The 14,897-nt window shown below is 41.1% G+C and overlaps 1 protein-coding gene across 8 annotated transcripts in view; it reads right to left on the bottom strand.

Moving 5' to 3' along the window:
- LOC122564345 (F-actin-uncapping protein LRRC16A-like) overlaps nt 1-14,897 on the bottom strand; it is a 460,598-nt gene that overhangs the window by 268,612 nt on the left and 177,089 nt on the right. For all 8 annotated transcript variants that reach the window (XM_043719093.1, XM_043719091.1, XM_043719092.1 and 5 more), the window contains exon 5: nt 5,567-5,688. In XM_043719093.1, the coding sequence (XP_043575028.1) occupies nt 5,567-5,688 (122 nt within the window). The remainder of the gene's footprint in view (nt 1-5,566; nt 5,689-14,897) is intronic.

The raw sequence follows: 14,897 nt of genomic DNA, 5'->3' as shown, positions 1-14,897 counted from the left end.
TTGACCACTCTATCCACCTGTGCAGCAACCTTTAGGGTACAATGGACCTGAACACCCAGATCTCTGCTTATGAAACTTTCCTAAGGCTCTTCTGTTTACTGTATGATTCGCTCTAGAACTAGACTTCCCAAAATGCATTACCTCACATTTGTCTGGGTTGAACTCCATCTGCCACTTTCCCACCCAACTCTCCAGTCTATCTATATCCTCCTGTATTCTTTGACAGTTCCCTATGCTTTCTGCTACTCCACCAATCTTCGTGTCATCTGCAAACTTGCTGATCATACCAACAGAGCCCTCTTCCAGATCATTTATGTACATCACATACAACAGTGGCCAACAAGCCGCTGAGTTACTCGATCAGCAACACGACATTTGTAAAAACCCGAAACGTCGATTCTCCCGTTTCTTGGATGCCCGAAACGTCGATTCTCCCGTTTCTTGGATGCTGCCTGACCTGCGGCGCTTTTCCAGCAACATATTTTCAGCTCTGATCTCCAGCATCTGCAGCCCTCAACTTTCTTTCTAGGAAATGAGGCATGGCAAGTGGATCAAGTATCAATTGGTGACCTTTGAATATAGTATTGTAAACTGTAGATTAGCAATGGAAAAATAAAAACAGCAAATTAGGTTTGAGACTGACAGATAGTATGAAAGAGAATTCAGAAGTCTTCTTCGAAGATCTAAATAGCCAAAGAGTGGCAAGAGAAAGATTGGGATTAATTTGGATCAAAAAGGGGATTTCTACCTGAAGACAGAGACCATGGCTTAAATTCTCAATGAGTGCACTGCAATCCTCTTAACCAAGTGCCACCCCAAATTTATAGCGAGAAAATAGATTGTTGGGAGACTGGATTGTACATAAATTGGTAAAACAAAAAAAAAAGATACTGAACAAGCTGGCTGATCTTTAAGGTTGCTAAGTCAACAAACAAGGTGAGATGAAGACGCTAGGGTAAAGCAGGCTAGAAATTGAGGAGATACTGACGATAATCTTCTAGTCTTTCTTGTATACAGAGATGGTGCCAAAGGACAAGAGAATTCCAAACCATTGTTCAGAAGAGGTTGCAAATTAAATACATACCGATCAATTTACTGGTGGTAAAACGTTTTGAAGTAATAACCTGGACACAATACATGTACAGGCGAATTAAATAAGGCCTGTAGCGCAGATTTGTTAAGGGCAAATTGTTTTAACCAACTTGACCGAGTTTTCAATGAAGTGTTGAAACTGTCTGAAGGCAATAATGATAGATATATCAAGGGTTCCAAAAGATCTCAAATACACATTTTGATGAGCAAGACAAAATTTCAAAAGTTTCACGTGATGAAATATTTCAAATTACTGTGAACCACGAGGACGACAGTAATAGTCTTCAAAAGGATTCTGACAGTCAGGTGGAAACCCACAGACACACCACAAATTAAATTTATCACAGAAAACTTTGAAGATGGGAAGACAGGTTGAGGAACTGTTTAAAAGATTATAAAGTAAACTTTATATCAGGTATGGAGTACAAAAGCAACGAAGTTTCGAAGAATGTTGACAAAACATGGGCTCAGCCTCAAGTGACATACTGTGCCTAACCTGGACACGGCATTTTAGCAGTAGGAAAAGATCTTTTCTATACTTTCTAAGATTAAGAAAGTGGCTCCAGGGAGGAGAGAATTTAATTAAATCAATACAGTATTTTCTCTCCTGAGAGAAGATTGATAGGAGATATGGTAAAGGTGTTCAAGGTCATGAGGGATCAAGACACAGTACAGAAAACTCGTCTCAACAAGAGAAGGGTTCGAAACCAGAGGACACTGATTTGAGTAAAATAGTCAAAGAACCTAACAGTGACAAACAGTAAAGCAAGAGGTAAAAATGAAATTGGATAGCACATAAATAGTTGAAGCAGAGGAACTTAAAAAAAATTGGCAAAGTAGAAAAGTCATCCAATTCACATGGGATGCTTCTTAAGTTATTGCACATAAAATGGAGATAGCAGAGGTTCTCCCATAATCTTCTAATCCTCCTTGAAATATCAGTGATGACTGCAGAATGAGAAATGTTACCACTCTGATCCCAAAATGGAGAGAGATGAACCTGACAACTATAGATCGTTTAATCCAATGACTGTACAGGGAAAGCTTTGAGAGACATTAATTCAAGATTAATTTAATTGTAACTTGGAGAAATACAGGTCAATCAGCTAGCACAGATTATTAAAGGTAATTCAAACTTGATTAGCTTAATTGAAAATTATCACAGGTACAGTCACACAGTATGGAAACAGACCGTTCGGTCCAACTAGTCCATGCTGACTAAGTTCCCAAATGAAACTAGTCCCACCTAGTCTGTCCCTGGCCCATGCCCCTCCAAACCTTTCCTATTCATGTACCTATCCAAATGTCTTTTGAATGTTGGAAATGTACCTACATCCACCATTTCCTCTGGCAGTTCATTCCACACACTAACCACCATGTAAAAAAGGTTACCCCTCATGTCCTTTTTAAATCTTTCTCCTCTCAACTTAAAAATAAGCCCCCTAGCTTTGAACTGCCCTATCTTTGGGAAAAGACCTTTGCTATTCACCGTATCTATGCCTCTCCTGATTTTATAAACCTCTATAACGTCATCCCTCAAACTCCCACACTCCAGGGAATCAAGTCGGAGCCTATTTTTATGACTGAAATCCTCCATTCCCAGCAACATCCTGGCAAATCTTTTCTGAACCCTCTCCAGCTTAATAATGTCATTCCTATAACAGAATGATCAGAACTGCATACAGTACCTCACTATTGTTCTGTAAAATCTCAACATGTCCTCTGGCAAATCTTTTCTGAACCCTCTCCAGCTTAAATAATGTCATTCCTATAACAGAATGATCAGAACTGCATACAGTACCTCACTATTGTTCTGTAAAATCTCAACATGTCCTAACTCCCATACTCAAAAGATCTGAGTATGTTAGACATCTTCTTAACCACCCTGTCTACCTGTGATGCAAATTTCAAAGAATTACGTACCTGGACCCAGAGGTCTCTCTCCAGGACCCTACCATTCACAGTACAAGTTTATTTAGTGTTAAATAGACTGGTTAGCAAACTTGAAGTTCATTGATATATAGGATTGTAAAAGTGTGAATAAGAAATTAGCTAAGAGAGAGAATGCAGAGTGTGGTTTTGCATGGTTGCTTTTTAGGCTGGTGGAAAGTAATCACTATGTTTCCCAGGAGTTAGCATTTGCACCACTCCTCTTTTGATTTGTCATTCATGATATAGATTTGGTTTTCCACGGCATAATTTAAAAGTGTGCAGATGATACGAAACTCCGAGATGCAATAAACAACAAAAAGAATAGTAAGACAATTCAGAAGGAAATAGATTGATAAAATAGATGGACGCATGGAATGTATATTTAACACAAAGTAGCATCAAGTGATGTATTCAGGTACAAGTTATGGAAAGTATAACAAATGACAATGTTTGAAGGTAGCAGTACAAAGAAGATATAATAGCTATCTTTTGTAAATTGTTGTTTAGGCCTCAGTTGGAGCATTGTCTTCAATTCTACATATCACAAAAGGTTGTGACAAGGTTAGACAAACTGCAAAGAAAACTTCTCAAAATGATTATAGGAATGTGGGTCTTTGTTACTTGCAGTTGAGTGAAGCATAGAATCCTAAATTCTACAACACAGAAAGCCATTTGGCCCACTGCATCAATGTCCTGCACCAGCAATTCGCCTACAGCCACCACCGTCCCCATGGACCAGCAAATTGTTACTTTTCAGATGTTAGCAATATTGTCCTTAGAGGAAAGGATATTAAAGAGAGGTTTAAATAGTGTTGTTCCTAATGATGAATGATTTTGATGTAGGTGAATAAGCAGACACTTATTAATGACAGACGGATCAGTAACCAAACTTCATGGATTTTAAGGTATTTGGCTAAAGAAGTAGAGACAAGCTGAGAAGCATGAGTTTTGAAGATCGTGGAATGTATTTCCTGAAAGGGTGATAAAAGCAAATTAAATTGTAGTCAGCAAAAAGGCAATCAGATGCATGCTTGAAGGGAGAAAACTGGAAGGTGTCAGATGAAAGTTGGGACTGAGATTTATTGAGATTTATCTTTCAAAGATCTGGCACCGGCACAATGGGCTCTCTATGCCAGACCTTTCAGCAGTGAAATTAGGAAACACTTTCATTTCAAAGGTTGGTAGATGTTTGTAATTCTTTCATAAGCAGCAACTGATGGTAGATCCATTATTAATTTTAAACCAGAGATTGACAACACCTTTGGTTGGGAGAAAATGAGGACTGCAGATGCTGGGGATCAGTGTCAAAGAACGTGATGCTGGAAAAGTACAGCAGTCAGGCAGCATCCGAGGAGCAGGGGATTGACATTTCCAGCATAAGCCCTTCATCAGGAATGAGGGGTTGGCCCAAGGAGGCTGAAAGATAAATGATGTGGGGGGAAGGTATCTGTGAACATGATTGGTAGATGAAGGTGAGGGCGAAGGTGATAAGTTGTAGAGGACGGTGGAGTGGATAGGTGGGAAGGAAGATGGACAGGTCGGACAGTTCAAGAGGTCGGTGCCAAGTTGGAGGGTTGGATCTGAGATAAGGTGGGGGGAGGGGACATGAGAAACTGGCAAAATCCACATTGATCCCGTGTAGTTGGAGGGTCCCAAGGCGGAAGATGAGGCGTTCTTCCTCCAGGCATTGGGTGGTAGAGTTTGACGATGGAGGCGGCCCAGGACTTGCATGTCCTTGGTGGAGGGGGAGGGGGAGTTAAGTGTTTGGCCACAGGGCGGTGGGGTTGTTTTGTGTGGGTATCCCAGAGATGTTCTCTGAAATGTTCTGTAAATTGGTGTCTTGTCTCCCTAACGTAGAGGAGACCACATCGAGAGCAATGGATACAGCAGATGTGCGTGAAAGTACAGGTAAATGTCTGTCGAATTAGATTAGATTAGATTACTTACAGTGTGGAAGCAGGCCCTTCGGCCCAACAAGTCCACACCGACCCGCCGAAGAGCAACCCACCCAGACCCATTCCCCTACATTTACCCTTCACCCAACACTATGGGCAATTTAGCATGGCCAATCCACCTAACCTGCACATTTTTGGACTGTGGGAGGAAACCGGAGCACTCGGAGGAAACCCACGCAGACACGGGGAGAATGTGCAAACTCCACACAGAGAGTCGCCTGAGGCGGGAATTGAACTCTGGTCTCTGGTGCTGTGAGGCAGCAGTGCTAACCACTGTGCCACCGTGGTTAACACTGGTTTGGTTAATACAGTTGGTTAACAAACATCTAAGGTATGCGGAACTAAAACATATTTACTGTGTTAAATCGCAGATCAACTATAATCGCACTGAATAACAACAAAGGTTGGAGGGGTAAGCAGCCAATTTCTGATTCTCTGTACCATTAGATGGAAGAAAGTATGAAAAAGTAGCAAGCTCAAGAAGCCCTTCGCAACTTGAGATTTCAAAACAAAGATTTTCAACAACTGGGTAGAGGTGGTTTTGCCATCAATGATACAAAGGCCATGACATTAAAGAGGGTACCTACATTGGAGAGACACCAGGAAGCATCTTCTTGAGGCACGATCCCAGGTTCCCCACTACTTCATTCACCTCTTCTGATGAAGTTAGTTTCAAAGGAAAAGTGCATCGATCCGTTTCTACAATCAACTGAAAAACACCAAAACAATGTATAAGCATTTCAGCCCCAGTCAAGTAAATAATGCATAAAGTAGACAAACCTACAAAGGAAACTATGGACCAATGTACCTTAAACTTTGGTTTTCTGCGATCTTATTCATTTCTATGTATGAAATTACAAGCCTGCTGGGTCAGCCTCACAGTAATATTGTTCAACAGGCTAACAAGTTTTTTTTTAAATGCATTGACATGATAAGGGCGTCACTTCTAGGCCAGCAGTTATAGCCCATCCCGAACTGCCCAGAAAGCAAGTAAGAGTTACAGTAAGTTCTGAAGAAAGGCCACTCCATCCAAAACATTAATCCTGTTTTCATTCCACAGATGCTGCCAGACCTGCTGAGTTTATCCAGCAATTTTTGTTTTGAAGTTGGTGACATTCTTTTGTATTTTGCTGATTCTGGATTTATAGCAGCATAAAGAAATCCATAGTGTTTATTGTAATAACTAAATGCTTAAAAAGCAATGTGAATTATTAGCAGCACCTGCTCTAGGGAGGGAGTAAAACATGTAATTGATTCCTCTTTCTCTTCAACTGCTACAAAAGTGAATCAATTCTGGAGCCTGGAGATACCAATCAGGCCTTCAGAGATGTGAGATGACACGTTGTGGGAACTTCCTTCTGAGTGTTAGACTAAAAACATTTCACTATTAGAGAACTAGTTTCTGTCAGATGGCCCACTGCCACTGATACTCTGTTCAAATAGAACAGTTAACTGATCTCATTTCCTTCATTAAACTGGAGATAGAGTCAGGGAATCCATTCGCTCTGTGTTTTGAGCTAAGCTTCAACAATGGCTGGCATGACTTCCATGTATGAGAGTAGTGTAGGGACATTCGTTCAAGGGCAAGACCTGATTCATTATGATTCTAATCAAAACTCTCTGCAGGTTTGATAGTCTTGGTCGTAATTTCAAAGATCACTTGACCACTCCCCACATTGGCAGCCACCTTAATGGTTCATTAATGTCCATTTTCTAAAATGGAGTTTTAATAATGATGACACCTTCATGCATTACTGGGCATGGGACATGTAACAGGATACTTGCACAATGATAAAAGCTTTGAAAACTGGAACTGACTCTGAGATGTACTAACTTTATCCATGAAAAATTGATCAAATATGGATGAAATAAGAATGGTGACCAAATTACACTGTTTACAAAAAGATACTCTGATCGTTTTTCCAAATTCAAAGTGAAGGTGACCTCAGTTTCTCTAGTCTGGAGTAAAGGCCATCATTTGCTTCACAAAAATAAAATGCATTTTACGCAAGCAATTTCCCCAAAATTATTATAATAATCTGGATAGTGCTCAAACAGAATGGGCAACTCAAGAAAGCAAACCATTTTCTAGTGAACTTGAAATGGCATTACACCTAATTTATAATAAGTGAAAACAATGAAATGTTTTACAATTATAGCATCTGTTGCTCAAGTTATAACTTTGGAACACTGCTACTGTGAAATTACTTTTTAAAATTCCCATTGCAGCTTACCCTGTTTTTAAGAGAGTTTTGCAAAATCTCCTCACAAACATTTTATCAATGAAACATGTGATAAGTCTGTTCAGCCACATTTGCCTGAGGCCTCATTACATTTTCTTGTGGTAAATAGATAAATTACAACAACCAATGAGCAATCAAAACTGCAGCGAGCAGTCCCCAACGTCATAAATTTGTAAAGAAATATTGTGGGTAGACATGTTAATTGGTTCAATACAGACAAGTACCATAAGCAAACCATATGCTTTGAATCAGAAGTCCTTCTGCTTTGAGTATGCAAAGCACAGACAAGTATCCTCCAAGATCTATTCTTCAGAATAGATTTAGATACCCTCTGAGGATATATAATGAAGAAATATTATACTGAAGTCAGCAATGAAAGTTGAAATAAGCTTCAAAAAACTGTAAAAGCTTTAAATTAGAATGCTGAGGGAGTCATTCAGCTAACGATTCATCAGACCTCGTCTTGAGTAATCCAGAGTGAATAATTTTAATGGACTTTGTGAAGTAGCACTTGTAAAACAGAAGTCTTTAATTAATTGTCTTTATTAACATACATTGCAGCAACATTCTCTGCTTTTGCGGTTTGGATACATCAAAGTAACTTGTATCATGACCTAATTGAGCATCAGACTATCAGGTTATCTTTCGATTATGTCACAGATTTTCCAGACTGGTTGTTGTGGTGTGTTGGCTACGGAGGGTTGGCCAGCAGATCAATGATGTGGCCAATGTGTACATCTTGAAATGAAGTCGGAGTAATAAAATTAGCATCACAATGTACAATGACCATACATAATTCTAAAATTACGTCAGAGTCACAGAGTTAGACCCCAAATACAGAAAATTGTAGACACTTGTCGAGCAGGAAACATGGGTCACTAATCTCCATTCAGCAAGCTGCCAGACAGCAATGTGATATTGAACAGAGTTTTGTTTTGATGACAGTGATGATGGAGGGATAAATACTGATGAACAGATCAGGGATAACTATCTTGTTCTTCTCCAAAATAGTGCCAAAGCATCCTTTATATCCGCCTGAGCAGGTGAATGGGGCTTTGGGTAACTATTGATCCAAAAGACAGTACCCTCCAATGGGACAATGCTACCTCAGCACTGCACTTAAGTGTTAGCTTTGATTTTTTTTTGTGCTCAAGCCCAGGTGGGAATTAAAGCCAGCACCCTGTGATTCACAGGTTACTGTGATTTCAACCAAGCCACAAGTGAGATTGCCTGTGAAGATGCGTTGTTGTTTTTGATGCAAAGAAAATTCAGAGCAGTTCGAAAGAGATGTACAAGAATTTGATATGTTTAGGTAAGTTGGAGAAACCAAGGATGTTCCAGTTGAGGGGGAAGGAAATACTAAGTTCATCAAGTGTGATGTAAGTAAGACAATGGACTCTACTGAAAGTTTAGTCCGGTTCAGTCTGGACCATGTGTGTGCCACCACAGCCTGGGTGTGATGTGCTCTGCACAATTGGAGAAGGCAGCAAGGAGAGGTACTGGATCTTGAGAAACTGAGAGAACAGGAGCAGTCCTTGAAAGAGGAGGATACATTGAGCTGGAGGGAACTCAACTTGTGCAAGAACAGAGCTCAGTCGTATCAGGTGTTTCAAGTCGGGGAGGACCTGAATGTTATCTGGTTCCAGAAGATGAGAGCTGAGTACAGCAGATCATCATGGACTATGGAACAGTTGTTGGTCATGACAACATTTGGTTTGCTTTGTTGGGGCAAACTGCAGCCTCTCTCCATTTTGTTTGTGTTCATTTTCAGTGGATATAAATGAAAGCACATGTTTAAAATTGTTCAGTTGCTGACCAGTGTGTGGTGAACCCCTACTGGGCAATAACAAACTATGGGTCTTCAGTGGGCATTGGGGATGATTTAGAGAGGCAGAGGAATGACCAAGGCCAAGTCCTTAGACTGCGGGCAGACTGTGCCCATCGCTGACAGACTCCCCACTTGACTGGATCAAAGACTAGCTCCCACCCACTTTCTGACATGGCCATTTAAGTGAATAAACATGGAGCATGTTGCCATGCAGGCAACACTCTGCTGACAAATGCTGTTTGTGCCTGTCATTGTGCCTTTAAAAAGGTATTTAACAAGCTGTAATACCACTTAGTTGGCAATTCATGGCTGTCTAATGAGGAACTTGCTTCATGGCTGACAAATAGTTAAAGGATGCAGCGACATAGAGGTAGATCTCACTGGACTTCACGTTCAAAATCTTGCCCTAGTCAGCATTGATTGGATCTCTATAAATCTTCAAAGACTGGGCTGAAGGTTCCATATAACTGGCCAATATTGGCAAAATTGACAGAAAGTGAACAGATCAGTTGCAGTCCTGCTCCATGGATATGCAGATACTTGGTGCTAATTGGACCAAGAAGCTCGGCATGCCTCATATTTCTTCCAGCTATTTACATCTGGTCAATGTATGGTTTCTGTAGCCAGTCTTTGGCTTGAGCTATCTCCGTACGTGTTTCAGGCAGATACAGTTAGACATCAAGTCTACCAGGATGTTGCCGGGTATGGAAGGTTTGCGTTATAAAGAAAGGCTGGATAGGCTGGGACTTTTATTTTCACTGGAGCATGGGGGGTTGAGGTGTAACTTTATAGAGATTTATAATATCATGAGGTGTACAGAGAGGGTTAATGGTAGGTGTCTTTCCCCTAGGATGCAGGATTTCAAGACTAGGGGGTATATTTTTAAAGTTTGTGCGAAGATTTGTAGCTCGGGTGCTCGTTGTTGTGGTTCTGTTCGCCGAGCTGGAAGTTTTTGTTGCAAACGTTTCGTCCCCTGGCTAGGCGACATCATCAGTGCTTGGGAGCCTCCTGCGAAGCGCTTCTTTGATGTTTCCTCCGGTGTTTATAGTGGTCTGTCCCTGCCGCTTCCGGTTGTCTTTTTAAGGTGAGAGGAGAGAGATTTAAAAGAGACATATGGGGCAATATTTTTGAAAGAGTATGGTTTGCATGTGGAATGAACTTTCTGAGGAAAGTAGTGGATATGGGCAGAGTTGCAACATCTAAAATATACTTAGATAAGTACATGAATAGGAGAGGTTTGGAGAGGTATGGGCTAGGAGCAGGGCGGTGGGACTAGTTTAGTTTGGGATTATGTTCGACATGGACTGGTTTGACCGAAGAATCTGTTTCTGCGCTGTATGAATCTATGATTCTATGACGTGCTTGCCCCTGAAGGTAACATCTCTGAGATCACTCATCTCTGGAACGACAAAATGTTTTTCAAACCTCTGGAAGGGGTCTGGCCACCTATTAATCACCATGTTTTCATAATTGTTGCAATACATGATCTTTCAAATGTTACTTGTTGCATTTGCTAACAATTACTGTATACTGTCAAAACCCATGAGGCCAGTATGTGAACCATCTTCTATTTCAATACTGATGAGATCTATTTGCATTTCCAAAGAAATGTGTGTAGCTTTGGATGAGTTGAGTAAAGAATGTGAAAAATCAGATGTGACCTTGGAACTACTTGGAATAGCTTGTAGCATGTGTCACAGTCATAGCCTTGTAATTTTATGCACAAATGCTGTAATCTCAGTGATGCACTAGTTATCAGTTTATCCAAGGTTATTGTGAACAGTTTGTAGTCATTTTTTATGGTAAAATTTTATCTAAACAAGTGAAAGCTTTTGGACCCAAAATCCAAAGTTAATATTTCGCCAACAAAATTCAAATAACTGGGCTATAGGTAGATTGCAAAAAAAAGCATAGGCTTCTCTTTTTATATGTTGCCTGTCCAAGAACTTCTGGGGAGGCATGAGCCTCTACTGCAGATTCCTCTGACGATCATCCGGCCATGTAAATGATGATATTTCTTCAGAATTTCTCACAGAGATGAAGCTTTCTATGCAAGGTTTAGTATGTATGGCTAAAGACGACTGAACAAGTCCAGGCAACACTGCCAATCACCTTTATCTCATGGGTTAAGCATTATACTAATGCCATCTAATTTGTCAGGTTCAGAATGAAGGTTAGTGTCTGAAATATCGACACAAAAAGGTTTTCCATTCGACATCAAAGTTGCACTTGCTGCAATGGGACACCAGTCCCACAGTTTCCAACAGGAGGTGCAAGTTTGAATCATGCTCTCGTGTTGTTTGGGTATTTCACAAGCGATACGGCCCACACGTTGGAAAATAGCTTCTCAGATTGAAAGTAGAAATTGTTGTTGCTGGAAACTGTATGTCTCAAATTAAGTATGAAACAATGATAACTCCCGAGTGATCTCTTCTAAATTGTACTAAACAATATCCGTTCATCACAACAATTTGTGAAAAATTTGATATTCGCATTGGGTTTAGTTCCTTAACGTTACTATGAATGATCATCCTTCTCAACCTCTCCTCTCACCTGAAGCATGGTGGACTGTCAGGTTAAGCCACCACCAGTCATCTCTCCCGAATGAGGTCAGGTAAGACTACGGAGACTTTACCTTTTATGTTTAGTTCCTTAAATATGGAAACTTTATATGGGCATAATTTCAGGGCTACATTTCTGGAAACTAAACCAATTTGTATATAGCAAACCATTTTTTAAAGATGTGATGGAGCTACACAAGTATAGATTAGATTCCCTATAGTATGGAAACAGGCCCTTTAGCCCAACCAGTCCACACTGACCCTCCGAAGAGTAATCCACCCAGACCATTTCCCTCTGACTAATGCACCTAATACCATAGGCAATTTAGCATGGCCAATTCACCTGACTTGCACATCTTTGGACTGTGAGAGGAAACTGGAGCACCCGGAGGAAACCCACACAGATACGGGGAGAATGTGCAAACTCCACACAGACACTCATCTGAGGCTGGAATCGAACTGGGACCCTGGTGCTGTGAGGCAGCAATGCTAACCACTGAGCCACTGTGCCGCCACTAAATCTGCCCCTTATAGATTATGACATCTCTTTCCATCAAATCAAGTAGTACTTTCAGTTTAATCTAGATAGATGCTTCACTTGTTACATCAGCTACAGAGATGATAGTGTTCATTGTGGTCTGTTGTCCTTACCATTATCTTGTCAACACAGAAAATTGTTAACGACGGGTGGGGCGGGATTTCTATATCTCAGGAGGCTTACAATTATTGAACCTGTGGTCACCTCAGTGTAGAATAGTCAGGATGACTGTGTTATGTTAACGTAGCAACATTCAAATGTAATGGATATCAGGAATGGAATCCCCAAGTTATTAGGTATGAACTTAGCAGTGGCTGGTTGAGCTATCATCTTCCACACACGCTTCTCTGCATGCAAAGTGGCAGAATGATAGCACTTACATCTATAATTGAATTTTGTCCACAGTGTATACTATTTTGGTCTCATAACAGTTACAGGGGAAATGTCAGCCGATGATACTAGACAAGCCAGACTTGCAACAGGAACCTGGCTGGATAGATCATAATTACTTTTTGGTTTTGTAGCAAAGTAATCTTTTATGAAAATATAAGCAGACATGTTGAAGTTTTGTTTTTAAATAAAGGAACAAAAATGTTTGTGAACAGGTATGAAGATAGCCAAGGGAAAATATCACTTTTTTTTATAACACAAATTCAAAGATTTTTAAAAACACATTAGAAACAATCTAGCCACACTTTATAAATTTAGCTGAAGTAACAGCTGTGTCTCTGAATCAGTATGCTTTGGTAGCTGACTATATTCATAGAATCCCAACAGTGTGGAAGCAGGCCCATTGAGTCCACACCAACCGTCGAAACAGCACCCCACCCAGATCCATCCCTTTCCCCGTAACTCTGCATTTCCCATGGCTAACCCACCTAGCCTACACATCCCTGGACACTACAGGCAATTTAGCATTGCCAATCCACCTAACCCGCACATCTTCAGATTGTGGGAGGAAACCAGAGCACCCAGAGGAAACCCACAATGACATGGGGAGAATGTGCAAACTTCACACAGCCAGTCACCTGAGAGTCAAATTAAACATAGGACCCTGGCGCTATGAGGTAGCAAAGCTATCCACTGAGCCACCATGCCACCCCAAATGTTTCCATTTTAAGAATATCTAGAGTTGTCCTGTCAGCATGACCCAGCCCAGACAATTTGTACAGGTGAACGAAAGATACTTTCTTATTAATAATTTAATGGGTTTTAAGTAATTAAAATTTTGAAGTGAAACCTAAGTAACTCTTTCTTAACTGTTCTTATGTTCTTTCCCAAGTGCTGTATTATCCCTGTCGCAACTTCAAATCCATTCTTCTTTTCTCTATTTTTAAACCCCAGAAAGGGGTGGCACGGTGACTCAGTGGTTAGCACTGCAGCCTCACATCGCCAGGGACCGAGGTTCGATTTCAGCCTCGGGCGACTGACTGCGTGGGTTTCCTACGGGTGCTCCCGGTTTCCTCCCACAATCCAAAGATGTGCAGGTCAGGTGAATTGGCCATGCTAAATTGCCTGCAGTGTTAGGTGCATTAGTCAGAGGGAAATGGGTCTGGGTGGGTTACTCTTTGGAGGGTCGGTGTGGATTTGTTGGGCTGAAGGGCCTTTTTCCACACTGTTGGGAATCTAATCTAACCTCCGCTTATTTTCCATTACAACATTTTGGCTGAGGTTTAATAATCACTTCATATTCCAAGATTATTTTTTTAAATTTTAAACTCCTTTTATTCGGAACACACCTGAATCTATCTAAAGATTTCTCATTGGTTCAGAACTTGGTATATCCATCACTCTCAAAAGGCTTCACACGACAAACTGAATGTGGAATGCTCTCTCCCTATCGCCCTCTGCATGAATTCCCAGCAACTCTGGATAACATTTCGCTTGAAAATACTGGTATTATACTTTTTTCCTCAAAAGTCAATAGTCAACTCCAAGCATGTAAAAGAGGAAGACAGGCCATTCGGCCCTTTGAGACTTCTCTGCCATTTAATATAATCAGAGTTGATCATCTAATTTAGTACTGAAAATGTGTTGCTGGAACAGCACAGCAAGTCAGACAGCATCCAGGGAACAGGAGAATCGACGTTTCGGGCACAAGCCCTTCTTCAGGAATGGCTTCCTGAAGAAGGGCTTATGCCCGAAACGTCGATTCTCCTGTTCCCTGGATGCTGCCTGACCTGCTGCGCTGTTCCAGCAACACATTTTCAGCTCTGATCTCCAGCATCTGCAGACCTCACTTTCTCCTATCTAATTTAGTAACCTGTTCTCACTTCGTCCCCATATCCTTTGATCTCTTCAGTTCTAAGAACTATAGAGTCATAGAGATGTACAGCATGGAAACAGACCCTTCTGTCCATGCCGACCAGAAATCCCAACCCAATCTAGTCCCATCTGCCAGCACCCGGCCCATATCCCTCCAAATGCTTCCCATTCATATACCCATCCAAATGCCTCTTAAACATTGCAATTGTATCCGCCTCCACCACATCCTCTGGCAGCTCATTCCACACACATACCATCCTCTGCATGAAAACATTGCCCCTTAGGTCTCTTTTCTATCTTTCCCCTCTCACCCTAATCCTATGCCCTCTAGTTCTGACTCCCCGACACCAGGGAAAAGACTTTGTCTATTTATCCTATCCATGCCCCTCATAATTTTGTAAACCTCTATAAGGTCTCCCCTCAGCCTCCGATGCTCCAGGGAAAACAGCCCCAGCCTGTTCAGCCTCTCCTTATAGCTCAAAT

The sequence above is a fragment of the Chiloscyllium plagiosum genome, chromosome 29, assembly GCF_004010195.1.
Source record: "Chiloscyllium plagiosum isolate BGI_BamShark_2017 chromosome 29, ASM401019v2, whole genome shotgun sequence".
Taxonomy (NCBI): domain Eukaryota; kingdom Metazoa; phylum Chordata; class Chondrichthyes; order Orectolobiformes; family Hemiscylliidae; genus Chiloscyllium; species Chiloscyllium plagiosum.
Note: the sequence above shows the minus strand (reverse complement) of the source record. Positions and strands in the feature narration are given on the sequence as shown.